This window comes from Ceratotherium simum, chromosome 3, assembly GCF_057802395.1.
Source record: "Ceratotherium simum simum isolate JZ-2026a chromosome 3, ASM5780239v1, whole genome shotgun sequence".
NCBI classification, from domain to species: domain Eukaryota; kingdom Metazoa; phylum Chordata; class Mammalia; order Perissodactyla; family Rhinocerotidae; genus Ceratotherium; species Ceratotherium simum.
In genome coordinates, this window is record NC_141902.1 from 87,315,003 (window position 1) to 87,342,689 (window position 27,687).

The following is a 27,687-nucleotide window of genomic DNA, read 5'->3' on the forward strand; positions in this document are numbered from 1 at the left end:
GAGAAGAAAAACTTAATATTCCCATCCATGTATTGTTGTTGCTTTTCTTTAAATAGTAAGCATATGTTTTAAAGAATATCTGAGTTGCATTTTGATGATACATAAATCTCCCAATATTGGGGGCATAGCACAGTGTCAGAATCATAATTTTACTAAAGACTATAATGGCTTTAGTTCAATTTCAAAAATACATTTATAACACAGATTCTATCCCAATTCTTTTTGTTTACACACCGTATTTCTGCTCATCAGGTCACCTATGTAAACCACTACGTTAATCTCTGGTGCCCAGATTTCAAACTCCCTCTGCCATGAGGTGAGGGTGGATAAAGGGACGACTATAAGAAAGGGGCCATACAGCTGGTGTTGGTGGAACAGGTAGGAGAGGAATGATATGGTCTGGATGGTCTTTCCTAGGCCCATTTCATCAGCAAGGATTACACTGTTACTTCTGCAGAAAGAAAAAAGTAAAAAAATCATTAGTTCACAAAAAAACAGTATGTGCACAAATAGCAATGACACCAAGGCCTCATGATGTCACGAGTAAGACACTGGTTGTGAGCCTCAACTGTTTTTCCTCTCGTCTGCAATTAGGTCTCTACGTAAGAAGAAAGTAGAAGCTACAAATAGCAGAATAAAAAATAATCTGAGCTAATCAAGATTTGGATTACTACAAGAACCTATTCAGACTACATTCGTTACTTTGCATTTTGGTCTTGTACATCTATACCTTGTAACAGAGAAAGCAGGTTTTGTCATATTGGTGTATACAAGCCCATGAGCTTGGGTTCCATCAATACAGATAGCAGGGGCAGACTGGCTATCATAACTGCTAGTGAACCCTACAGCCTGACAGTCATGTGCCTTTGCTCAAATTACCCGCCCACTCCACTGCATGCCACTGGGTTGTTTAATGCCACATATACTACTCCTTTGACATACATGCTGCAGGTACATGGAGTTTGTCTTAAATACACTACAGTCTACAGCAGAGGAACGCTGCAGATCAGATTTCTGAATCCCACCCTAGACCAATGGAATCAAAATACAGGAATTTGTATTTTTAACAAGCACTCGTGGATATTCTGATGCAGGTATATTCCTTTGAGAAACACTGCTCTAGGAGATGGGCTGGATTTCAACAGGATACTAATAGGAAAGGATTATCCAGACATAAGAAAAATTTGAAGAAATGGCCAGAATTAGGAAAGTGTGTTCAGGAAATAGAAAATAGCCCGTTTGGCAGGAAATTAGGAATACACGTATGACATAAGGTTTCAAACATTAAAAGGTTCTTGAAAAATCAGGTCACTGAAGGTTTACACATATATAATACATAATCAGTGAACAGAGACAACTAAAAGTAATATACAAGTTAAAGACAACTTAATAAATCAGAAAAGCAAGACATTTAATTCACGAAGAGATTAAATTTTTTAAAAATACATTCTATGTTCCACAGAATGGCTAGTTTTAGGGAAAAAGTACAGAAAAGAACAAGGCACAGTATACTGGGGGAAGGGAGAATGAGGAGGCCACACCTCTATAAATCTCAGGTACACTTAATTTTAGTTACTGTTCAGATACAGCGTATTCCTTTAAAAATTACCCTCATATTTCTCTTCACCTTCCACACTACTGGGGAGGAAACAGGGTTAATTTTCTCCAACATTTCCTCTCCCCAGCAAATTGCCACTGTCCATATACACACACTAAAGTAGATTTGAATTGACGAGCCTGTTTTTCTGAAACAGCACGTTACTCAATGTAAGGTTCCTGTGACCAGGGCCTCACAGCCACGTGGGCCCTTTTCAGTTCATTCTGAATTGGTCAGTTTAAAATAAAAATGCTGGCCAAGGACTCTACATGAAACACAGTATGACTTTGGAGGTACATGACATCTTTGTTCCAAAGAGCCCTCAACTGTAAAATGAGAGGGTTAGATTACACAACTCCTTAAGGTTCCACCTAGCTTTATAACTATCTTTTGGGAAGATTAGGTCTCCCTCAAACAGAAATAGTTTTCTCAAACAAAAACAGTTTTCAAGCAACTTAGAATAGTTACATCATTCTCAGTCATACAAACTGCATCTGCTCAAGAACTCTAATTTTCATAAGTGAATGTTAAATAATGTATTAGATTTTATAGGACAAAGACAAAGCAGGTGGTTCAATTGAGAAACAGTCATTGTAAATGTATCTCTTTCAACTAGAAACCATCTTTTCAGCATTGAGAAAAGAAGTTCGAATGTTTTACTTTCCAGGCTGTAGTTTAATTCTGAAATAAGAATTTGTGCTTTACTATACAACACTGAAGAAATTAAGAGTGTGCATGTGGAGGAAGGAATGTGTAAGAGAGACATTAAAGGTACCTCGCACACTGTCCACTCTGTGAGGAGGGAAATCACATCTGTCTTGGTTCACCGCTAAATTCTCAAAGGCCTAGATGGGTCCTTAATACATGGTACTTACGGACTACTTGAATTTGCAATTGAATTTGGTGAATAAAATTTATGAGTGCTGCCTCAAAGTACCTCTAAACCTCAAGTGCTATCACTGTCTCATCTTTCTTTCTCTCTTTTTTTTCCCACGATTAAGGTGGTCTTGTTACAAAAAGTAAGGATAACTTCACAGGCTCAACCATCAAGAGACCTTCCTCTAAATGGGGTAGCCGGTATAGCAATCTCAGGTTGGAGGGGGGGAAAAAAAAATCACACTACTCTTCATCACTGCTATAGGAAATTAAGTTAAAGGTTTCCTAAAAAGAAAATGAATGGAAAAAAGACATTTTCTTCTTTCTTCTGAGAGTAATTCCTTTCACACCAAATATTTGGGCAAAATTATCTTGCTATTTATTATTTATACTCACGAATAACATATTACAACATAGGTCTCTGGCTATGACAAATTACCCCCAAATAACTAAATAACAAAGTACTCTTTACTTCAGATTAAAATGGTCTTACACATACATAAAAACTCCTAGAAGGGATTTCTCTCAATCACATAATTTTCTTATTTCTATAATATACACTAGAAAGAAGTAATTCTTTGCATCTAACAATAAAGAAGCCAGATACAGTAAAGAAAATTTCAAACATATTTTTCTACCTACTTGCACCAGGAATGAGCAAGCCAGTTGAGACCTTCTAGCTGATAATCACGGAGCTCCAGATTCTCCCCTCCTAAATATACTGGCTGTTTCTTTAAAGCCACAAATCGTGGTCTCTGCTTCAGGGCCTGAAAAACAAAAATTAACAAAGTTCAGGTCTGAAGAAAACTTTCTTCCTGTTCCTGTGTTAAAATGCTAGCCATGATTTACATGATCTGTTCCAAAGCAGATTAAATTTAAGTAAAAATTTAAATAGCACATCTGAATCACCAACTCCACCCACCCCACCACAAATCCTTTCACCGTGTTCTCACCATGTTCTATATTCCCAAAGGCAGAGTGTGTCCCAAAATATTTTTTAGTTAACTTGCTCCTTTCCTAAGAAGTTTGTGAATATCATTAAGTAGCACTTATTTTACATTGTCTCCACTGTATGGCAGTGAGTCTCCTATTTTTATCTTTATGTTGTCTTATTCTAAATAGCACAAAACAATGCTTCTGGGAAAGTTTGTATACGCTAAATGCAGCAGAACTTTACCATAATAGCATTTGTAAATTCTGAAATGCAGCCCATCTACCTTGAACCCCCAACTATGTGAGTTTGGTTTTCTGAAGAAAAGAAGCTGTTTTCACCTCCAAAGGTATGAAGAATAGCAGTCTAGTAAAGCTATGTCTCTACGGTTTGCACAAAATGTGAATTCTGTGGCCAAATCAGTTTGGGAAACAATGGATTAAAAAGTTATATAAGTTTCATTACTCATGACTTTTCAAAGTCTAACATGCTTGTGTATATTGTGAATTCACAGGAGAAATTCATTCAGGAATGCTTCCCAAAATTATCTGGCCACAAAAGTCTTTTTTCAGGGAGCATTTCTCTGAAGATTAGCACTCTATGGAATTAGTGCCCTATTGTAAGTATCATCCTAATAGTGTATTTGATAAGGAAATTACTGACAGTTTCAGCTCTTCTTTGTGAGCGCCCAACAGTAAATGGAATCTGACTCCTCACTCTCACCCACCAAAAACCGGCTGTCTACTTCTGCCAAGTCTCCCCAATGCTTCTTTCATCCGCTCCCACCGCTACTTCCCTTGTCCTCGCATTAATTCTTCCTTCATGGATTTCTATGACATCTTCTTGACTGGACCTTCTAGCTTTAGTAACTGCTTACTTGAGAGTCTCCTATACCCTGCCATTAGATGAAGCTTTCTAAATAAAATACTGTTTCCATCCTGTTGCTCTACTCAGTAGGGTAGGCATATCAATACCCATAGGATAAAATCAAAACATACTTCAAGGTATTCAAGACACACACACTTTGACCTAAATGCATTCATCAACATCACCTCCCCTTCTCTTCCAGCCCTGAGGTCTGGTACTCCTCCTACTGCACTATAAGAACATCTTTCTCTTAATATCTTTCATGGGAGAGCAATAACCCAGGCCCCCTTTTGTTTGTCTACGCACTGATCCATTCTTCAAGGACCAGGGTAGTTCAAGTACCACAACTTCCTCTTTAAAACCCCTTCAATGGGGCCGGCCCCATCGCTTAGCGGTTAAGTGTGCACGCTCCGCTACTGGCAGCCCAGGTTCGGATCCCAGGCATGCACTGCTTCTCTGGCCATGCTGAGGCCGCGTCCCACATACAGCAACTAGAAGGATGTGCAACTATGACATACAACTATCTACTGGGCCTTTGGGGTTAAAAAAAAAAAGGAGGAGGATTGGCAATAGATGTTAGCTCAGAGCCGGTCTTCCTCAGCAAAAAAAAAAGAGGAGGATTAGCACAGATGTTAGCTCAGGGCTGACCTTCCTCACAAAAAAAAAAAACAAAAAACCCTTCAATGATTACTGGAGCTCAGTGACTTCTACCTCTGTACCTCTCTGACCACGTTTTTTATCACACTCACTGACCCTCAACTACACACTGCTTTTCAGATCGAAGCTTAGTGCCATGAACTGAACGTCAACTTCTCAGAGACAGAGCCCATGTCTTACATGTTCTTCTATTACTGAGGACCCAAGCATACCACTTTACATATGGAATGAATTCCAACAAAGGAAAAGGATTTGTACAACTAATCTAGCAAATAAAAAGGCCTATATATTTAGTTTCTAACTTAGAATTCAGAGACACTCCCCTTTCCTGTCACTTCTCTTAAAGTGCTCAAATTCTTTCAAGTATTCTCCACAATATTTCTAATTAGATACACCTAATTCTGTAAATTACAAGATTAAAGAAGTCAGCAAAGCCGTTACACAATTCATTCTCTCCTTTTGTTTTATAATTATTTTTCTTTGATGTCAAGGTTAAGTCATCTTTTTTCACTTCAAAAGGAGAATTATCATTTACTTTTGTAATATTTTTCTCGTCCCAATATCTATGTGACCAACTCTTTGTATCAGCACATCCTTCCCCTGAAAACCAAAAGCCAGCAATCACCACACCTTGCACTCTCTTGTTGGGATGGTTTTCGAGTTGTTCCGACTATGAAAGCTATCGATGCAACTCTGGAATTTCTTTCCAATCAAGGCTTCATCTTCCCAGCTGCATTCTGAATAGGGCAGTCCCATCCATTTGCATAGATATTCAGGTTCATTGGAAGGTGCCGGCTTTCGACTGTGAGCTATTTCACATATAAAAACTTATAGGTCAGCAACTGTCAATTACAAGAGGGGTGTGATATTCTGTTCTACATATAAGCAATGAAACACCATGTGGTAAAACCATAAACACTCTGCAAAATACAAACTGCTCTTAAATGCTAAACAACATTTATAAACCTTGCTCACCTGGAAAATCTGTCTGACCAAGTGTAGATTTGCTTGTCTTCACAGCTAAAAATATAGAAAATAAGATAGAAAGTTATTACTATAATCAATAAAAGAGTGACATTTTAGCTCCTAAGAATACAAATATATTCTACCATTCCACAACTTGAAAAAAAGAAAAGAAAAAATGGTCTTGTTCTCACAGCCCTGTCTAGTGACTACCCCATTTGTCTGTTCCCTTTACAATAAAACTCCCTAGGAGAGCTGTTTTTACTCACTGTCAGCCTCATTCTCTCTTGAAGCCACTCCAATCAGGCCTGCAGACCCACTACTCCATGGATCCATTTCACCAGTGCCATAACTATTGCCAAATTCAAGGATTAAGTCTCAGCCTTCACTGTATTTGACTAGCAGCATTTCCTCCTCCCCGAGCCATGTGAATCACTCAGCTTCCAGACACCACTCTCTCGGCTCTCTTCCTATCTCACTGGCTGTCCTTTCTCAGTCTCTTCTGCTGGTTTCTTCCTGACTTCCAAAAACTGGAATGCTCTCAGACTTCCTATTCCCAACACATATACTATTTCTAATGACGTCATTAAATCTTTAAATATTATCTATATACTTTAAATAGTATCTGTAGGCTTTAAATACTATCTATGTACTGATAAATTCCCAAATTTAAATCTCTAGCCCAGACTAAGGGTTCTAAACTCCAGGCTCACATACGCTACAGCCTTCACAATGCTCTTCACTTAGATGACTTAAGAAGTACATCAAACTTACAAATATCAAGCTAAGCTCTTGATTTCCACTCCAAAAATCAGCTCTTCCCTTATCGTTCCATTTCAGTAAATGGTACCTCTATTCTCCTACTTGCTCAAGTCAAAACTCTTGGCATCATCCTCGACACCTCTTTCTCTCATTACCCCACATCCAAATTTACCAACAAATTTTGTTAGCTTTTCCTTCAAAATAAACCTAGGCATCTGTCTATTCTCAAAAAGTAAACCTACAAGATACATTTTTTAATTTACGTTACTCCCAAAAGCAAAAGCCATTATTCCTGGAGCCCAAACACTGCTAAAATAAGTTGCCACGTACTTACCTATTACTCTTTCTACTATTTGATACTGTTTGTTCAACTCTGAGGCCAGCTCTTGTTGGCAGTTAAAATATTCCACATCTTCAGGAGAAACTTTCCCTAACCTGGACAGAAGACAGATAGAAAAAGTACACACTAATTAGATTTGGGGGATCCATACACATCCATCAAAGTAAAGTCAAAGGTAGAAAAGGAAACTCAGTTTTTACTTCCACCTGTCCCTTTGATAATCTTTTACTAGTAATTAGGCCAGAGATTTTACAAAACAACATACATTCTTGGAAAACACTGAAAACCTTAGACTCATAGGACACACCAGTCGTTCTCCTCTCTGATGTGGCCTATTTATAAAGAAAACTAAAAATAACTATTTTGTGTGATAAATTCATATATCTAAACAGACCAGGACAATGAAACCATCTTCCAGATTTAAAAGAAAACATGCCTTTTTTCATATATGAGCTTTAGGAATGATTAAATGTGGCTTTTTGGGAAAACTAGTTATTCTTAGCACCAAAATTCTAAAAAAGGACAACCGCAGGAACCTGAAATCAGATATTACTCTACTTGTGAGGATTTTAAATTTCTAATTGCTTTACAACCTACCCCTATCTTAGGGATACAAATTTTTATTTTTCACTCAAAGGAAAACGAAGTGATTTACTAAGTAGCACATTTTGCATAATGGTAAAATGGGAATTAGAACCCATCTGTCCCTATTCCTAACACAAAATAACATGATCACATTATACTATAGACAGGTACGTCTTCAGGTATGACTAATAATAGTCAGTTTAGGTTTGTCTGTGCTGTATGTAGCCCCACGTATTTCTCATATGCAATCTCACACATTCAAGACTATAAGTAAACTAAAACCACAGTGGGCTATCAGTTTCAGAACTTATCTAATAGTTTCCATCACATCATTTCCACAAATTGTGTACAACCAAAATTAGTTTTAAGTGTATCATAACCCAGAGAGTTCTAGAATATTAACTACTGACATCAAAGCTACCCCAGCATAACCACAGGAAAATAACAAGGTGCTTAAGAACATTAGCTCTGGACTCAGGCTGCCGGAATTCCAATCCTGGGTCCACCTGCAGAGTTGCTCCATACCTCACTCTTCCCACTTATAAATTTTGTACAATGGTATAAATATCACAGGCTTATTGTTAGGATTAAGGAGATCATGTGTGAAAAATGCGCCATAAGCTAGTTATTATTAAACTCTACAAACCTTGTGGCCATATACGAAAATATACAGTGTCTTGATGTCACAATTTTATAAAATGGAATTGTGGATAGCTCCCCATTCAGATGATCAAGGCAAAATCTGAAATCCTAAATAGCTGTGTTCTCCATGCATTATTTAAAAAACCCCTCCCTTTCCTCAGGCTACAAATATATTTCTTTAATCCACGATGGAAAATGTACCATTGCTTGATTTCATCCTCTTTCTTCTTGAAGTTCTCTAGTTTTTTTAGGCCTTTCACTTTCTGTTGCTGCAACGATTCTTCACTCTCCCACGTGCTATGGATATAGGACCAACCCTTCCACTTGATGAGGTACTGGACTTCCCCTTCATCCTTTTCAGTCTCAAAGTCGCCACTAGGGTCTCCATTGGCTTCAACTGCATATATGGTAGTAGAAGCTCCGGTGGCTGCAAAAGGATTCAGTTAAACTTTAAAAAGTATATTAAACCAGACACTGAAAACCTTCCCAAGTTAATTGTCTAAAGAGTCTCTTTTTGGATGAAGCACCAAAATACTTTGACTTGACATAAACAGAAACTCACAAACAATACAGGATGAACAAAATCAATAATTTCAAATATTTTCAAAATGCAAACCCAATCTTTACACTTTAAAATGTATTCCAAATTTGCAGGTGAAATCACAGAAATCTTTGTGTCTAAACACAATAAAAATGAACAGTAACATCCTTTTGTTTTGATCCCTACTAACTCAGAAAACAAATCTGTCTTTCTAGGAATATTAAGAACAAAGTAAGAAAATAAAAATCTCCCCCCCAAATAGAGCCATCCACCCAAAGTTCTCTGTTAACTCCCTTAACGTCAAATAAGGCTAGATGAAAAAAAAGACAAAGAAAAAGGAATTAGGCATTAATTTTGATATTTCATTTATAGAAAGGTTACTTTTAAAGCAACTGAATTATGAGATATCTCAATTTGGATATAAAAAAGTCTTCACTGTTGTCCAAATACATATTTAATCAAATTTGATACTTTTCACAAGGAAATTCAGAAACAACTAACTAAAAGTAGATTTGCTTAATGTTAATAAGCAAGTTTCTCTGCTACATTACCACTTTTTAAAACATTAACACTTATCTTTACTACGTTAATTTTAAAATCTCAAAGACAGGGCCGGCCCCGTGGCTTAGCGGTTAAGTGCACGCGCTCCGCTACTGGCGGACCAGGTTCAGATCCCGGGTGCGCACCAACGCACTGCTTCTCCGGCCATGTTGAGGCCGCATCCCACATACAGCAACTAGAAGGATATGCAGCTATGACCTACAACTATCTACTGGGGCTTTGGGGGAAAAATAAACAAACAAATAAAAATTTAAAAAAAAAAAAACCTCAAAGACATATTGGACACATCCCTATATCCTCAGCTCTGAAACATAAACAAGGGATCAAAAAAACTTCCACATTTCCCAACAAATATGGGCATGGACGGAAACTCATCACTTCAGAGTTACCATACATAAAATGTGGGCCTCACTGAGCAGGTATAAAAAGTAATTTGATTCCCAAAAACACATACCTCCTTTCTTTCCCAGCCTTGAATCTAAGACCTTTTCAATAGTTTCACTATTATCCTGCTGTTCATCAACTCCTTCTCCAGTCATTTCAATGAGGTCATCTGAGTCAGTCTCAAAGTCATCATCTTCTTTGTAACTGCATGAGGAATAATGCTGAATAAATAAGAAACTGTTTTTTCAGAATTAAACACCACCATACATAACATCATCAGAATAAGGAACCGTACCCTTTTGGCTCCAACATGGTATTTTACAGATTAGCCACAGAATCAGTGGGCACAAAGTACATTTTTTTCCCTAAAAGTACTGATGTATGTTCATAGATAACTGCAGAAAGGCTAACTCATATTTCAAAATAAAAGCAGACTATATTTGTAGTAATTTGTGTAAGCAAGATATAGAAAACTACAAGGACACTCTTAAGTTTTCATTTTTTAATGACATCACTACTATGTAAATAAGAAAACTACAAAGTAAGAAAACGCATAATATGAATGAAAAAATTTGCTACTATTTCCCCAGCAAAAGAGAAGCAATACTTCTAAGATTAAATAAATGTTTCAACCCTGTATTTTTGTCTCCTAATAATAAGAATATGAAATTTAAGTATTCTCAAACTGTTGAAAACTTCAATAAACATACTTCTTGGTAATAAGATATTAAAATGTAACCTACCACCTTATATTAACAACAAATGGTTTGAGAGTCACACAAGAGAAATTAGTACAGTTGTAGGAAGAAAAAGTGCTAAGCTATACATTAGTACACTCAAAGCATAATCCTTAGCTTTGGAATGATTAACTGGATACATTGAACAGGTAATCAGTATCTCCAGGACTCAGTTTCACCATCTCTAAGTAGACCAAAAGAAGCCTGCATGGCCTCTGAAAGAAAATTTAATGTCCTTTGATTCACATAAAGTAAAATATTAATGTTGGCATTATATATTCCTTTATTTGATTTTCTACTAATGCTTCATATCTTATTAGTAAGCTTGATAAAATTACTCTACCCAAATATCAATACAAATGCTGAACTTCAGAAGAATTGGTGTGATTCAAAGAGCAATTCACAAGTGAGAATACAATCCAAACACCTTTCCTGTAAAAGGATATTGTGAAATGAAGATAACGTCACTAAGCCACCTCGACAGGACGTGAACTTGAAGCACTTCTCTTTACAGGAATGAAGGCTTAAAATGAGCTATGCTACTCCTTCCATATTCCCATTGGCCAATACCATTCTTTTTGCAAGAACACTGACCAGATTTCCAAATACAACCTCAGGACATCGATTTTAAAACCACAATAACAACAACAATTTTATTTGTTCATAATTTTATTTGTTCATAATTCTGTGCGTCAGAATTTCAGATTCAGAATACTCGGGATGGCTTATCTCTGCTCCATTACGTCTAGGGCCCAGAAAGGTTGACTTGAATGTCTGGGAACTAGCTGGAATGACCAGAGTCATGTTTGGAGCTTCCACAGCTCATTATTCTTGCCTATGAAATGCATAATCCTGGACTTATCAGAACCAAGTTCTAATAACTACAATATCACTCTCATGCTAATGAAAAAGTTCTGGGGCATAACCTACCTAACATTTTTAGCTGCTCTGCGACGAGTCTGCCTTTTTGGAGCTTCATCGTCTTCATCATCATCATCAGAAGAATCTTGCTTTTTTCTCTTTCCACGCTGATTCTTAGGTTGCTTTTTAACACGAGGTTTGGGCACTGTTCTAAAATGAAAAGAGAAAAAAATGGCAAAGTTTTTACTTTATCATTTGGTGTCTACTTCAAATCTATATAATAGTTATTTCCCAGAGCAAGGGTTACATTCAACAGGATTCACCAGGGGAATGTTACAAATGTATATTCCTGACTCCCATTCCCTGAGATTCTAATTTATTAGAAATATGCATTTTCAGCATGAAAGTGACTCTAATGTTGATAAGACTCAATCATTTATAGAAGATAAAGTGGGTTCTGAAGTAATGGTTCTCAACTGTTCCTCAAGGTCACCTGACATAAAAATACACAATACAGTATGTCACTGATGGTACCTCTCTGGTAGACAATTTAGAAATATCCATCAAACTTACAAATACAACAATTTTACTTCTGGGAATTGATCTTACAGATATACACCAATACAGGGATGATAAGAGATTCGCTGTAGTATTATTTACAATAACAGAAGATTAGAAAAACTCTAAATGGTCATTAACTGGGAACTACTTCAAAAAACAGAATACTATGTAGCCATAAAAAAAGAACAAGGGAGTTTTTCCATGTACTGATATACAAAGATTTCCAAGATAATGAAAGAAGAATACAAATAAGATGCATGGAATGCTACCAACTGTATAAACGGAGTAAAAGACAAGCAATAACTACACGTATATTTTTCTTATACGTGCATTAAGTATACCTGGAAGACTACCTCTGAGACTGTGCCCTGCCACAGACTACGGACCAGACTGAGGACTCAGATGGCCCCTTAGTGACTTCCTTACACAGTCAGGACTGAGAGCCACACTTTAGGAACACTCCTAAAGAAATCCCCAAATACTCTTTTATCAGTGATAAAAAGGTGAAGAGAGAAAGAGGGAGACAGAAACTCACAATCACATCTATCTGTTTTTCTCCTATCTACAGAAACCATAGCTACACAGATAAGATGATTATGGATTCAATAAATGATGGGTAAAACAAGACAACTAGAGTGACATTCCAGTCCTGAGAGCTTAAACTTAGACAAAAGGAGACAAAACTTAGTCGGTGAATTTCCTTGACGGGGTGAGGGGTCAGGGTCGAGAGGCAGACACAATGTCCTAAGCCAGCAGTAGGCAAATGTGTTCTGTAAATGGCCAGAGTGTAAATATTTTACACTTTGCTGGACAAGAAGCAAAAGTGAAGCCACTACATAGGTACTTATATAACGAGATGAGATCGTTTTTTATTGACAAAATTCAAAATAAATAATAATCAAGTACATTTTTTGTGATACATATCTACTAATGAGAACAGAATTCTTTTTGAAGGGATAATATTTCACTTAGTTGGGGTTTAAATTCAGTGTTTCCCTATTATCAAACTATAAATGTCCCTTTATAAACTCTATGCTTAGCTCACAGGCCATATAAAAATAGGTGGTAACTGGGATTTGGCCCAAAGACAATAGCTTGCCAACCCCATCGTAAGCAATATTGCAAGGAGGTAAATTTTCCTGGGGCCTCTCCGCCTCCTGCCTTTCTTTCTCCATCACCAGTACCCTATGTTGCCATCTGTCTCATCAAAAATTCCAAAGTTTCCTGCCATCTGAGCCTACTTCCTTCTCCGCACAATCAGATTCTCCGCTAACGTCATATAGATTATATGAAAAAGGTAATAAACAGTGTGGTATGCTTTTAACCAGCCAAACAGTGTTGTTTTTTTAATTTTTGTGAGGAAGATCAGCCCTGAGCTAACATCCATGCTAATCCTCTTCTTTTTGCTGAGGAAGACCAGCTCTGAGCTAACATCTATGCCAATCCTCTTCCTTTTTTTTTCCCCTGAAGCACCAGTAGATAGTTATATGTCGTAGTTGTACATCCTTCTAGTTGCTATATGTGGGACGCGGCCTCAGCATGGCCGCAGAAGCGGTGCGTCAGTGCACGCCCGGGATCTGAACCCGGGCCGCCAGTAGCAGAGCGCATGCACTTAACTGCTAAGCCATGGGGCCGGCCGCCAAACAGTGTTTTAAACTTAAGAATTAGTTCTCCCAAAAAGAAGCTGTACACTAGTCAAATACACAAGGAGCTTTTTTTAAAAGTGGAATATACATTGGCCCCTCTAAACTAGTCTGCCATGGAGTAAGAAACAGTAAGATTCACTCTGAACTACATACCATGCAAACACCCATGATCAACACAAGTAGCCCAGTCATCTAATCACTTGCTAACAATGTAGGCTGGCAAGAAGTGAACCATAGACATTCAAAGCCTAGAATCACAACATTTTGTATCCTATCAATTAAGGCTCTCCTCCTAGCACTGCATCCTTTTCCTCAATCTAACACAAATTAAGCTCAACCAGAAGCAGAGATGTTTGAGCAAACACTGCACCTTCTGGGGACAGGTCTTCTGGCTTTCACTTTTTTTTGCTCTGGTTCACTCTCTGCACTGGTGCCTTGTTCCTGTTCATCTTCTGAGGGCTCCCGTTTCCATTTTTCTCTGTGATCAAAAGCAAAGCAAAATAATTTTTTTCTAAAATAAATTCAAGATTGTTTAGCTTGAAGAATCTGACAAAACTAATTTTGATCTGATTACCCAAAAGGCAGATTATGTATATTTTAGATATTATGCTAAAAGAGATCTATTATAGCTCCATTTAAATTTTGGTTGTGTTCCTTCCTGGACTATGTATCTATTCCTATTTTATCCCTGATAACAAAAATAAATGAAAATTGGAACTAAGGATGTATTTTTTAAACTATTTGTTCTGAAAAAAAAAATGCTGTTAAATCTCTCACATTTTATTTTGATTTACTACTATCATTGACAAGATTGAAGCCATAATATACACTAGGATCAGTGGTTCTCAAATTTTAGCGTGGATCAGAACCACCTGAAGGGCTTATTAAAACAGATTTCTGGGCCACAGCCACAGTTTCTGACTCAGTAGGTCTAATGTGAGGCCTAAAAGTTTGAATTTTAACAAATGCAAGATGATGCTGATACTGGTTAGAGACTTCTTTGAAAACTACTATCTAGTATACTACTATACTAGATATTTTAACATCTTTAGACTAATATATTTAAGGATACAATCCCTAAAATTATTTTCAAGGATAAACCTACCACCTACCAAATAATCCGTTCAGCTAAAGATGTAGTTCTTAGTAATTAGTAGATACAGTAGGTGTTCCTTTGCTCCTTGAGATCTTAGAAGGCTTGAAAGAGATATACCCTATAGGTGTCCTACTATTCCCCAAACAATTTTTAAAGTTTACTTAAAGACCAAACCAGATATCACAGGGACTTAGCTCACTTCTCACCTGTAGGGAAGAAGGAAGGAACATATAACAGCTACTGGGCATGAAATAGCTAGGAAAAGAAGCCTTACAGGTAAGTACCTGGGGTTTCTCTGTAAACAAAACAATTACCACTGTGACTCTCGGTCTGTGCATAGGAAATGAGGTTACACAAAAGACAACTGCTGCAGAATTGCAAAGTCAAGTCAATATTCTTCATGGGAGATAGGTCAAAGTAACAGTAGAAGCTTGCTGCAAAAAGGTGGCTGATGTGCAGATGCCTGAGAACCTTCCTAAAAGTAGAAGCTGCCCTACACCTGAATTAGTGGAGTCTCAAGGAAAAAAAATTTTCAAGCCTTCCATGAAAAACCAGTGAAGCACTTTTATGCACATTACTCAAGTTCTACCGGCACTGTTTATTTCATACCCCCTCAGAGGAGGTGACTCCTTGTGGGGAGGGCCATTTCTGTTCATCTTTATGCTAGAACTTAGCACAAAGGCAGGCAAATGGAGATACTCCTTTTGTTAAATAAATAACTAGCTAAAGAATGAGCCATATTGGTCTATCAGTCAGACAGGTAACGTGCTTTTTGAAGCAGACTGGTAAGACACTAAAGCCTATTAGTATTGTCTAATATACTTCAGTCTCTCTTTAAAACAAAGACCTCCTTATATCTAACTAGAATCTGGGCACCTGTCTTATTCTTCTTCCCTAGAGCTTAGTACAATAAATGTCTGCTAAAGAATCCAAGGAATAGAAGGTGATAGCCAAGAAGGAAGAAAGGAAGATGTCTCCAGCAACTGGGAGATTGGCACATGAGGCTGCAATCTCCCTTGGACCAAGTCCAGAACAGTTTACCCTTTAGAAGGGGTTCACACAGTCAAACTGGGGAGAAGTGGTTTCACAGGAAACAAGCTTGAAAGAACATGAACAATTAAGACTTAAGGGAGAGTAGATCAGATGACAAAGATCTACGTCAAGCATTAGTTGTAACTTACGTAACTCCACCAGGAATTGAGACTCTAAATCAGGGCAGCTAATGAGGTCCACTTCTACAACTTTAGGAGACTAAAATGGCAGTCAACACTGAGAGAATGGAGGTTGAGGCTAGAGTTTTCCAGTTAAATTGCAGATTTATAGACTTATGGTCAACCAGGAGGAATTAGAACCTTCTAATATTAGAATGTAAAAAAACATAGCATATCAGCTGATCCAAAGCCCTCCTCCTAGAGAAGGAAACTAATGCCCAAGCGAGAATAAGCCGTTTGGCTACCCGTGAAATTCCCAGCTCTACTACTCTCAATCATAACTCACTGAAGACCAAAGAATCAGGAAAAACTAAAGCTAGGCTTACACATCGTGGGAGGATCTGAACACTCAGAGGCTTAAAAGGCCTAAGTGAGTTTGTGTGTATGTATATTTGAAATTGGTTGGATTATTTTAAATTTGTTTTAATTTTCAAGAACAGGAAAAAAAAAGTAAGTTAGGATCAGCAATACTAAGTCACTTTGTGTAAGGGATGAAGAGAAAAGAGAGATTAGTTACAAAAAGATTACTTCCTGACCCTGCAGATGTACAGGGCTCTCTGACGTGTGAAACTGCTGTCCATTCCTAGATTACTGGCTTCTGATATAATGCAAATTTTATGAGGAAGGCTCCCTGACTAAGACATATATCGTAAGCCAGGCTACAATGAAGAGGAGTCTAAAATAGAAGACAGTGATCAAAAAATTTTTCCTATGTTAAATTAAAGGAGACTTGAGGGGGCCAGCCCCGTGGCGTAGCGGTCAAGTGCTCGTGCTCCGCTGCTGGCAGCCCAGGTTCGAATCCCAGGCGTGCAGCAATGTACCGCTTGTCAGGCCATGCTGTGGCGGCGTCCCATATAAAGTGGAGGAAGATGGGCACGGATGTTAGCCCAGGGACAGTCTTTCTCAGCAAAAAGAGAAGGATTGGTGTGGATGTTAGCTCAGGGCTGATCTTCCTCACCAAAAAAAAAAAAAAAAGGAGACTTGAATTGCCAGATCCAGCTCTAAGAGGACATCAATGGAATATACCTAACAGGGAATCAATGGAATTTTTGCCAAAATCTTGGGAACTGGGGAGAAAAATACCAAGATTTGGCCACTGAGGCCCCAAGGTAATGTAAATAGACATGAAAAAGTCAGAATGCAAGCTAACTGGGTACAGTTTTCTTCCTTTATTGGGAAAAAGCGGTTGGCAGGACACAAATCCTGAGACACACAAATCAAATCTAAATCAACGTAAAGGAGGGAATGAACAAAAGCCATTTTTAAATAAAACGGGCCTAAACTCTGGCCAAGAGTCGCTGAGGTTTCCTATTAACTGTCTCTAAGAGCCCAAAGAAGAGAATTCCTTTCTCCTCCACTTTAGAAGGCAGACCAGGAAAAAAGGGAAAAAGCTGCTTTAACTTCATTGATCTTCACTAGATTTTCCTGGAGACGATGCCTTTCAGGAGCAAGTTCCAATGAAGAAGGGAAATCCGGGGCTAATAGGGATTCTATTCCTTTGTGTCACAGGTTTGGAATAGACTCCCAATTCAAAACACTGGAAAGGAAGAAATAACTATGATCCTAGGAGAAAAACTTCTATTTGGCTAAATTATGGCTAAACTAGTTTTTTAAATTTCAGTTGCAAGAAAGGGTTCTTGAACCATTACAGAGTGGCTTTAAGTACTACTGGGACCACAATGAGTCAGCAGAAATCCCATACAACATTTCACAAATCTGGATAACATTAACAGGTAATGCATGAAAAAGGGTTCAATGATCAAAATAGCATGGGGGTTAAATAAAACTCAAAATTTTGTTTGTATGTCTTTTAACTCAGGGGTTACAATCCTTACCCATTGGGGCCAGGTAAGGATTATAAATGGGTTCAGAAAGAGAACTCACAGCCCACTCAAAGCTTACAAAGACCACTGTTAGGTGGGCCAGCACTGACAGGTTTTCCCAAAAGAAGGTAGAAATCTAGATTCTTATGCACCATCTCTCAATTTTCAACGTTGCCAACTAATTCGAAAAAGGTTTTCAATATTGTGGAGGAACGTTATGCTGTATAACTTCTTCTAAGCTTTTAAAATGCTAATTCACGTTATGACTCTGGGGAGTTAATCCCTTGTAAGACCGTATTCTTCAAAAATATCAATGTCATAAAAGCAAAGAAAGGCTGTGAAGCGCTCTAGATTAAAGAAACCTGACAACTAACACAATATCTAACCCTAGACTGGATGTGTAGTGGAGGTGAAAAAATGTTAGAAAGGACATTACTGGGTCAATTGACAAAGTGGGAATATGAATTAGACAAAAATGTTAAATCTATTTAGGTTAAAACTGTACTGTGCTTATGATAGAGACTATCCTTATTCGTAGGAAATACACACTTAAATATTTAGGGGCAAAAGGCCATGATGTCTGAATCTTAATCTTAAATGGTTCAGAAAAAATACTTTGTGTGTGCATATATATACATAAAGAGAGCACCCACAGTGATTAAGCAAATGGGGCAAAACTGGAACCAACGGTAAATCTGGGTCAAGTACACAGGCATTCTTTGTACTTCTCTCATTCTTACAGCTTTTCTTAAGTTTGACATTAATTCCAAAAAAAAAAAAGGTTAGAAAAAAAGCTCTTTTTAAAAACTATTAAAATCTGTGGTACAATCTGCAGGGTTTCAGAAAACCATTTCCCTGTAATAATATTTCAAAATTTCCACCCCCTTTGAGCGAGTCTCTCTCAATTCTGAAATTCATATGCCCACACACTAGGTTCTGCTACACTTGCTCAGACACAGAGGGCCCCTTCAAGTGCTGTCCCTTGCAACTTGAGTCTTAGCAGCTGCAGGCCTCCTCTAATTAGTCTTACTAATCATAATTAAACTGACTCAGGAGAAGACCTTCTCATAAGCCCCAGTACTCACCAGCTGCCCAAAGGATGGCAGGAAGTGAGGCTAGCCCAGTGGCCAAACAAACATGAGGGGAACTACCTCAGCTCCCGGTAAGTTCCTAAGGAAGAGCCGCGGGGTAGGGAAGCAGCATTACAGAAGACACACTCCGCTACAAGGAACTAAGAGGTTCTACTCAGGAGCGAGCAAGATCCGTGAGAGCCTCTGAGAGTTGCCGACTTTGGAGATCTCTTAGGGTTGATAGGAGAGGGAAAATAAGTATAGGAGCCAGTCAAAAAAGTAAGTCTGATGTGTTCTACAGTGGCTGAAAAAATGCAGGCTTCTGCATACCCAGATAAGATCATTAACATGGGAAGTCACAGTTTTCAAGTACAGCACCCTTTAGAGCCCAGACAAGAGACCAGCAGAATAGTTAGATGGTGCAGGAAAGAGCACAGGCATGGAATTCCCAAAAGGCAAGCTGAGAATAGAGTCCCCCAAGCAGGCCCATGGGACAAAAGCCTTCTGGGGCCTGCAAGGTGGCGTAGTGGTCAAGTTCACGCACTTCATTTTGGTGGCCCAGGGTTCGTGGGTTCAGATCCCGGGCACAGACCTATACATGGCTCATCAAGCCATGCTGTGGCAGCATCCCATACACACAAAATAGAGGCAGATGGGCACTGATGTTAGCTCAGGGCTAATCTTCCTTAGCAAAAAGAGGAAGATTGGCAACGGATGTTAGCTCAGGGTCAATCTTCCTCACCAAAAAGAAAAGAAGAAGAGAAAAGCCTTCTAGGATGCTAAGAAGTGCAGGCTTGCCTACACTTATTATTTCTCCAACTCTAACTAAATATTTAAAACACAAAGGAAAACTGTATGTGCTCTGGGAAGGGCAATTTCTTAGCATGGTTTCTAGTAACTCTGTTAGGTCGGCAGAATAAGTATTACTCTATTTTGGAGATGAGGAAATGGGTTTAAAAAACTCAAATTACTTTGCCTTAGGCCAAATTTTTGGCCTAAAGATTACTAATTTTTGGAAATAGAGAATATGCACCTAGCGCTTTTAATAGGGACCATGGATAACTTTTTACCATAAGAACCCCCTGAATTTGTGTGCCAAGTTTTGATATCTACATTATTCTGAGCAGACAGGCTGTAGAATTCAGATTGTCAAAGGGATCCACAGCACTCCAAAAAACGTATTTTCATTATTTCTCAAAAAAATCAAGTATTCTTTCACCATAAGTAGAATTTTTAAAATAAATTTAAAAATAATAAATGTATAATCTATGTCATAAAGGAATTTCACATTAAGCCCAAGAATTAAAAGTTTCTGGCTTTTGAATTTCAATATTAAAATTATTTGGAAATAATATGAAATTTAATACCAAAATGTGTGTCCAACCAATATAATTTTGCCATGGCAACACAAAGAACAAATGAAAATGAAAAATGGCAAATCTAAATTTATTTCTTGCTTAACTAGGATAGAACACCAAATATCTATATATTTGGTATTTGTGTACATTTTTTAAGAAAAAAATAATTGGGCTTATCAGATGAAATAAGCGGGGGTCTACCCCAAGAAGTAGCCAAGACACGTGTGGAACACTCACATGTATAAAACTGAGAATCTGGGGCTTCAAATGCTGCTGCTGCAGCTGCAGGTCAAGATGGACAATAACCCAAGACGATAAGAGACAGAAGCCGACTCTGGGACCAGGGTAGACTAAAGACACAATGAAGGCAGTCCCAAAAGTGCTGACACGTTTGGAAATACTAGATTAAATAATTTCCCCCATGAAAGACTTACTGTTTTTTCAGCTGCTTCTGGCCTCTTCTTTTTGGGCTCCCACTCTCAGAGCCGCTACTTGCCTTCAGTGTGTGAGAGGGGAAAAATGATTACAGACTTTAATTCACAGTTCTTGGGGACAACATTATGCCCTGGTTCAACAATCTACTCAATATAACATTATTCAATATGAGCTTTTAGACAGAAAGAAACTTACGCATTTGTCTGGTGGTGCTCCTCCTTGTTTTGCTTTGAAAATTAACGTCTGTCTGTTATTACTGAGTTATCTCTAACGCCAGGAAATATCTCTCAGCTTGACTTCTAAAAGAGGGCAGTCCTATAAAATTTTCTGTGATGATGGTAATGTTCTGTATCTGCAATGTCCAACAGAGCAGCCAGCAGCCACATGTGACTACTCAGCCCCTGAAATGTGGCTAGTGTGACTAATAGAATTTTTCATTTTACTTCATTTTAACTAATATAAATTTTAAAAGCCACATGTCTGGTGGTGACGGTAATGGGTACTGCAGATCTAGAATATATGAAAATGCCACAACATTTAATGTACCATTAAAGGTAGTGACTACCAATCTATTCCATTTTAAACTCATTAAAGAGCACGTTCAGTCACGAGCCAACAGTGCTCTGCTGACAGAGCTAGGCCAAGGAAAGTTTATAGAGACATCTGAACAGCTCTTTTTCTCCAAAATTAAGCAAAATGGCAAACTACTCCTATTGCTGTTAGTCTTGTGTCCTACAGAGAATGTGTTAATCTATGTACAAAAGAGGAAAAGATTTACACAACTATGTGATTGGTTATAACAAACGTCTCAGTAACCTAGTCCTAGACACTATGGGAAAAGAAAGCTAAGGCAAACCAGTTCAGAGGTCACTCAAAATAAAACACCATAAATGCAATGCGGATGTTACGGTCAATTAGATTTTTGAAGTACATTAACTAAAAACCCAACCCAGTAACCTTTGGCTATTAATATTTAACTTTTATGAAAAGGATTTTATATAGTTAAGAAAAGCAAGTCCTCCTAAGAATGCAGAGAAGGCACATTTCACTGAGAGACAAAAGAACATCTCTTCAGAATGTGGTCCATAAACCTAACACAGAGGTAAGAACCCAAAAAAAAATCACAGAAACTGAGACAGGTGAGAAAAGTCTGATTCTACAGAAACAACAGAACCCAGTACATAATACTAATTTTAGAAATCACCAATCTATTCAATCTCTCACAATTAGATCAGAGAGTAAATATGTGTGAAACATTTCACACTGCACAACTAAAAATGAGCTAGGAAACCAAATTTAAGGAAATAAGATAAAATACTTTACTTAAGCAAACTCTCCTTCCTTTTTCAGAAATAAATCTGAAACTACTTCCATCATTATATTTGTTCACCAAGTTAGTGACTCATTTAACAAAATAGAGGACATTCAGAAACTAGAGATTTAAAAAAGTAAACTTCTTGCTATAATGTTTCACCGTGAGAAATGCAAAAAAGAGAAAAAAATTTGAGGCCAGCTCTGTATAATACTCTAACACTCTACTGAAACATTTATTATGACATGATCTTTCTGCTAAGATTCTTTTTTTAAAAGCCACATGTGGCTTTTCTTGCCATACTAAGTTGAGAACGCTCACATTAAAGTCACTTAATTCTCATGCCTGAAGTTCAGTCTTGTTAATGGTAATACATACCAGAGTCGGAAAGGATGAGGTAAGATAAGGAGTTTAAATGTATCCCCTTAAAATATTTTTTTTCTTACCTCCTCCTTAATATTAAATCGTGATGGTTCTTGTCTGCTTCGGTTTGACCGCCTAACCCCATAAACATCAGGATATTCTTCCCACATCTGTAAAATTAATAGACCACGCGTGAATCTTTTTTTCTTGACCCTCATTTACTATTTTCATTACTGGAACACGTATTTCAATTTAAGAAAATTCAAGTAACTAAATATCAAAAGGGTTGCTCTGTTAGTTTGGTTTATGAGACAATAAAATACATTCTTCAAAAAGAATATGGCATATTATCCTTGCACACATTAAAGTTTAACAATGCCTCTTCATTGCTAAATAGCTATTAAACTATGTGGTACACTGCCCACCCACCATTAAAATATAAACTTACAGCTGAATAATTTGGCAAGGTAAGAGAACAATTGCTTCCACTAAGGACAAAGTACTTACTGAAGAATTAAGTCCTCTAATGCTTTCAGCTGCAGCTTTGACTGCACAGTGACCCACCTGAGAAACTCAAAAAACAAGCAGGGCCTCACCAGGTCCAATTAAATAAGAATCAGGGTATTTGTATCCCTTTAAATTCCTCAGGACGTGTAACACGCCAGATCCACACTGATGAGGTGTCTCTAACATTTAGCTACAAGTTCTCCAAGTGAAAACCACTGCCACCCTTCCTCTAATACACCTGATTTTATTCTCCAGCAGTAATTAGCCCTTTGCCTTTACCTGATTTTTAGTAACCATCCTCACCAGTGATCAAAAAAGTAAAGTTTAAAGAAGGGATTAGTTGAAGAGAAAAATCTTTTTCACAATATATTAACACCATGTTATAAAAAGACTCAAACCAACAAATCCACAGAAAAAGTGTAAAAGCCTCCTTCTTCCTCAACCTCTAACGACTAGTGTCTTACCCCCAACCTCACTCCCCTTCCCACAAATAACTACTGCTAACTGTTCTTGTAATAAAATCAATCACATATACGCAAAATGAATTTGAACAGATTACGCAACACTGAAGTGAAGATGTTTAACAGGAGTTAAACATGTAGAAGAGATGCTTGAAAGCCAAGATTAAAAATGTGGGTTTGTCCTCAAAACACAGGTGACAGCTAACGTCATGAAAATATTTAGAAAGTGAGGCAAGAGGAGAAGCCACTGGCTGCGATTGGTAAAATGTGTGGAAAGTAGACCCCAAAAGACAAAACTGATGGAAGATGACCCAGAAAAACACAATGTCACTAAGCCAAGGGAGGACACTATCAACAGTGCCTTCAAAAAAAAAAAAAAAAAATGCCAGAGTAAGCTGAAGAAAAACAAGGCCTCAAAAGAAAAGATGTTCCAAGCAAGATGTTCCAGGAACAGGCATTCTAGGACTAGAATCCAACATAATCATGTAATCCAGTGTCCTTAGTTTATAAAGGTGGAAAATCCATAATAGCCTTAGAATAATCCCAGAGTCAGAGGACAAAAGGTTCAACCAGAAGGAGTTAGGAATAACCAAGTAGTAGGAAACACAGGCGAAGATGCAGCAAATGCAGAACACTGAACAAATCTGGCAGAGAAAGGAAGGAGACACTCCCACTCCCACCCCTACTCCTTTTTGGATCTCTGCTAGAGCTATGAAATTACTTTATTCAACACAGCTATTTATGGAGTTTTTATTAACTGCGGTGGCTAAATTATTTAAATATCACTACATCAATTAGTTTTATTTTAAAATTTTAGACAAGCATTCAGGCTACCTGTTGGGACTTTATTACAGTATATACTATAATGCTTACATCCTAAAATCATCTTGTGTTCATATTTGTCCTTTTGGGGGCTAATGATAACTAGTTCAACTCTTCAGTGAAAAAGCTACCATGTGAAAGGGACGTGTATACAGAAAATCATCTTTAAAAAAACCTTTTTTAGAAGTTCTCGTTTAGAATAATAATTAGTCAAGTCACAATCTAATCATTCTGACTGGCTAGTATGTCCACCTACGTGTTAACTTTAACTTCTTGGAACTGATCAGCTTAACTTTTAAAGTATATTTTAATGTTTCTGCCTGAAGCTATACTTGTATCTCAAAATTCTGTCTTAGTAATGCTTTCCCTTCTTTCTTAGTTCCCCTTTCATCTTTTTAAATGAAGTCAAATACATAACGTCTTCTGGTTAACAGTTGTGAAACCCAGTCAACATGATTTCAGAAAGTTTTAAACATACTATGCAATACTATGCAAGCCATGGTTTCTAATCTCTACATGTAAAGAACTCTCCACTGTACAGAAGCAAGTTATATCCAGACTTATTTTCGTCCATTATACTTCATTCAAAAACGTGTTGAGGTCTTCTGGAAAGAGCACCCAGTGTAGAAGTACAGAGGTACAGGTTCAGACATTAGGCTCTGAAGATTGCAGAGCAAGGCCTTCTGCTACATGCCTGGGTGAAAAATTTCGGAGTTTAATGACACAGCAAGATGTCTAAGTAGTACTTCTACATATGCAGGGTCTTTCTGCAATTAAGTCACCACTTGAATTGTCTCTTGTGAAAGGTCCACCACACACTGAGCAGGCAACAAGGAACAACACTTGGGTGTCTGAAGTTCACTTCTCTGGTGATGAGTTAATTGGCAAGGACAACTTTCATTTTCCTATCCCTAACACTACCATCAGTATTCCCCAACCTACCACGGGCCCCTAAGGGTCATTTACCATTAAGCAATGATTATACTAGGAACAGAAGAACTGAAATAACATAGTTAATCCCAATTATGTCTCAAGAGTTAGAAGCAGTTGTTTTTTAATTTCAGGTTTTTTGAAGCTATTCTGTAGAACATGCAGGTAATTTAAAATTGTTTATACTACTATGAAATCTGAGTACTACTTGTACTCTTGTACTACTATGAAAATCTGAGTGCACAGATGTAGATTTGTTATCTTAAAAGAATAAAAACCGGGGGCCGGCCCCATGGCGTAGCAGTTAAGTGTGCGTGCTCCGCTGCTGGCAGCCCGGGTTCGGATCCCGGAAGCGCACTGACGCACTGCTTGTCAGGCCATGCTGTGGCGGTGTCCCATATAAAGTGGAGGAAGATGAGCACGGATGTTAGCTCAGGGCCAGTCTTCCTCAGCAAAACGAGGAGGATTAGCATGGATGTTAGCTCAGGGCTGACCTTCCTCACGAAAAAAAAGAATAAAAACTGACTTAGCATAGAGCTCTTAATTTCATTAAGACATTTTATTTTTAGATTTCTAAAAGAAACATTCTTCTGTATTTTCAGTGATTCAAACATAATGGTTTCAAAATGGAATTTTAAAAGATGAGCTGCATTCTTATGATTAATTAGACCAAGTCATTAATTTCTCCCCAAAAGGAATGCATCCCTAAGTAAGGGCACCAATGAGAAAACGCAATGCAACTCAATTTTTGCCTTTTTGCATTCTTTGCTGGAAGACTCTTCTGTGTTAAACAAAGAATACCTACACTGCCTAGGTACAGATCATATTTTTTCTGTGGGAAGTATTTCTCTTCCATTATTCAGGTAACAAAAACTGCCCTTATTCTTGGATTACAATTATCCATCGCTAAACTTTACAATTGCATTCAACAATCATCTGTCAATGATTCCCTCCGGTATTATTCAGTATTGTACAAAAAAATAATTTTAACTGCCTTTTTTAAAAGTTAAAAACCAAAACTATAAAAAATTTGTTTTTCTGTCCTATAATTTGATGGTTCATGTAATGATTTTCCTTATAGCCCTGTATCCACTATATCAATTGGTAAAGCAGAGAGCAGTCTGCATTTATATCCATACACAGTACATTATTAGAAGAGGTGGCTGTAGTTTTCATTATCAAGATATACTAATGAGTTTTCCATGGGAAATAAAGGTCTGCTAGCTGGTCCTAGCTGGCAGTACATTTGCACTGTACAGCAAAGCAGATACCTTCTTCACATCAGCTATCCGTTCCTTCTTAGAGGCTGGCTTCTCTTTGGCTTCTGGAAGGACTGGCTGAGATTTAGAACCTGCCGATTCACTTTCAGATTCCGACTGACTCTCTGAAGATTCAGAACTGCTGTTCGACTCGCTGCCATGTCCACTTCCTGGATCGCTGCCCTGCTCACTCTCTGACTGGCTGCCTGAGTCTGAACCCGAAGCTTCTTCAGATGCTGAATGACTTAATTAAAAAAAAAAAAAAAAAAAAGATTTAAAAACTGCCACATGAATCTGTAAAAAAAAAAAAATCCTAGCAGTAAAATGACAGTGGATAGTAATTTGGGTAATACAGGATCAAAATTTTCAAATTCACTTTTGTTCTTATATTACAAATTATGTCATTACTATCATTCTCAACATCCCTAATAGCTACCATTTCCTGAGTGCTTACATGATGCCATTTACCAGCTAATTTATATAGATTAGCTCCTTTACAAAAACTAGGAAGGGGGATATTATTTTCTCTTTCATTCAGATGAGGAAAAACTGAAGCTTGGAAGGAGTTAAGTAATTCTCCAAAGATGACACAGGTAGGATTTGAAACCAAGCCGATCTGTCTGCATCCACTAAGTCTTACTTGTTCAGTATCAGTCCCTCCCTCCTCAAGACAAAAACAAAATCAAAAGGGGAAAGAAAAAACCAACACAGAACAAAACCAAACTAGGGCAGAGTTACCCAAAGGGTAAGAATGCAATCTGGTTGCAATTATCCAATCAGTGGTTCTCAACAACAGGTGCAAATTAGGCTCATCTGGAGAGCTACATAAAAACATATACACATTAACCCCAAACCAGAGGTCCTGCCTTGGAATCTCCTGCAGTGAGTGCTACAACTAGTAGACTTAAGAGAACAAAATAAACAAAAACAGCACTCTGATTTGACTGTGAATGACTAATCCAATAAAAACTGCATCCCCGCCCTTTCTCATTCCGAACACCCCTCAGGAAAGAGCAACCTAAGTAGGCAATGAAAGCTGAAACAACTGAAAGCTGTGGGAAGATAAAATATCAACCTTGGGAGCTGAGAAGGGAATACACCCCCCCTGTTCTCAGTAGTGAAAAAGCAATTCAGGGGCATGCTGGTAGGAGTGAAGATACTTGAAAGAGAAAAGACTTCAAATTGATGGATGCTACAGGAAAAGACGTGGACAGCTAGCTCACTCAACTCTTTCGCTTAAAAACTACCTTTTCATTTAGGAGCGGCAGAGCAGAGAAAGGGAGGCAAGTGGCAACCTGCACCCCAGAGGAACATTAACTTAACAGAAAAGTCCTTGAGTTTAGCAACCAGGACACGAAAGAGACATGGCATGAAGCCAGAAAGGGTCAAGAAGGGAGGCTTCGTATTTACCACCACTGTTATCTTCCAAGTTAGGAATGAGGTCATATCACTTGACAAACACGCCCACAGAACAAACCTGGCAGTACACTGGAAACTGGCATCGACCCAAAAGTCCCATGTGATCCATA

At 37.9% G+C, this 27,687-nt stretch overlaps 1 protein-coding gene across 9 annotated transcripts in view; it reads right to left on the minus strand.

The window, feature by feature from the left end:
- The window catches only part of CHD2 (chromodomain helicase DNA binding protein 2), a 117,672-nt gene that overhangs the window by 72,211 nt on the left and 17,774 nt on the right, over positions 1-27,687 (minus strand). For 7 of the 9 annotated variants that reach the window (XR_015551625.1, XM_004431912.3, XM_087428892.1 and 4 more), the window contains 12 exons: positions 26,171-26,402; positions 22,263-22,349; positions 20,504-20,565; positions 13,882-13,989; positions 11,374-11,514; positions 9,777-9,910; positions 8,422-8,647; positions 6,988-7,088; positions 5,904-5,948; positions 5,559-5,737; positions 3,116-3,240; positions 235-451 (listed from right to left, as the gene is read on the minus strand). Coding sequence is in view for 8 of the 9 variants with exons in the window: in XM_004431912.3 (XP_004431969.1) it covers positions 235-451; positions 3,116-3,240; positions 5,559-5,737; positions 5,904-5,948; positions 6,988-7,088; positions 8,422-8,647; positions 9,777-9,910; positions 11,374-11,514; positions 13,882-13,989; positions 20,504-20,565; positions 22,263-22,349; positions 26,171-26,402 (1,657 nt within the window). In the remaining variant the exon portion in view is untranslated. The remainder of the gene's footprint in view (positions 1-234; positions 452-3,115; positions 3,241-5,558; positions 5,738-5,903; positions 5,949-6,987; positions 7,089-8,421; positions 8,648-9,776; positions 9,911-11,373; positions 11,515-13,881; positions 13,990-20,503; positions 20,566-22,262; positions 22,350-26,170; positions 26,403-27,687) is intronic. The other 2 variants (XM_087428896.1, XM_087428895.1) reach the window with 2 other exon arrangements.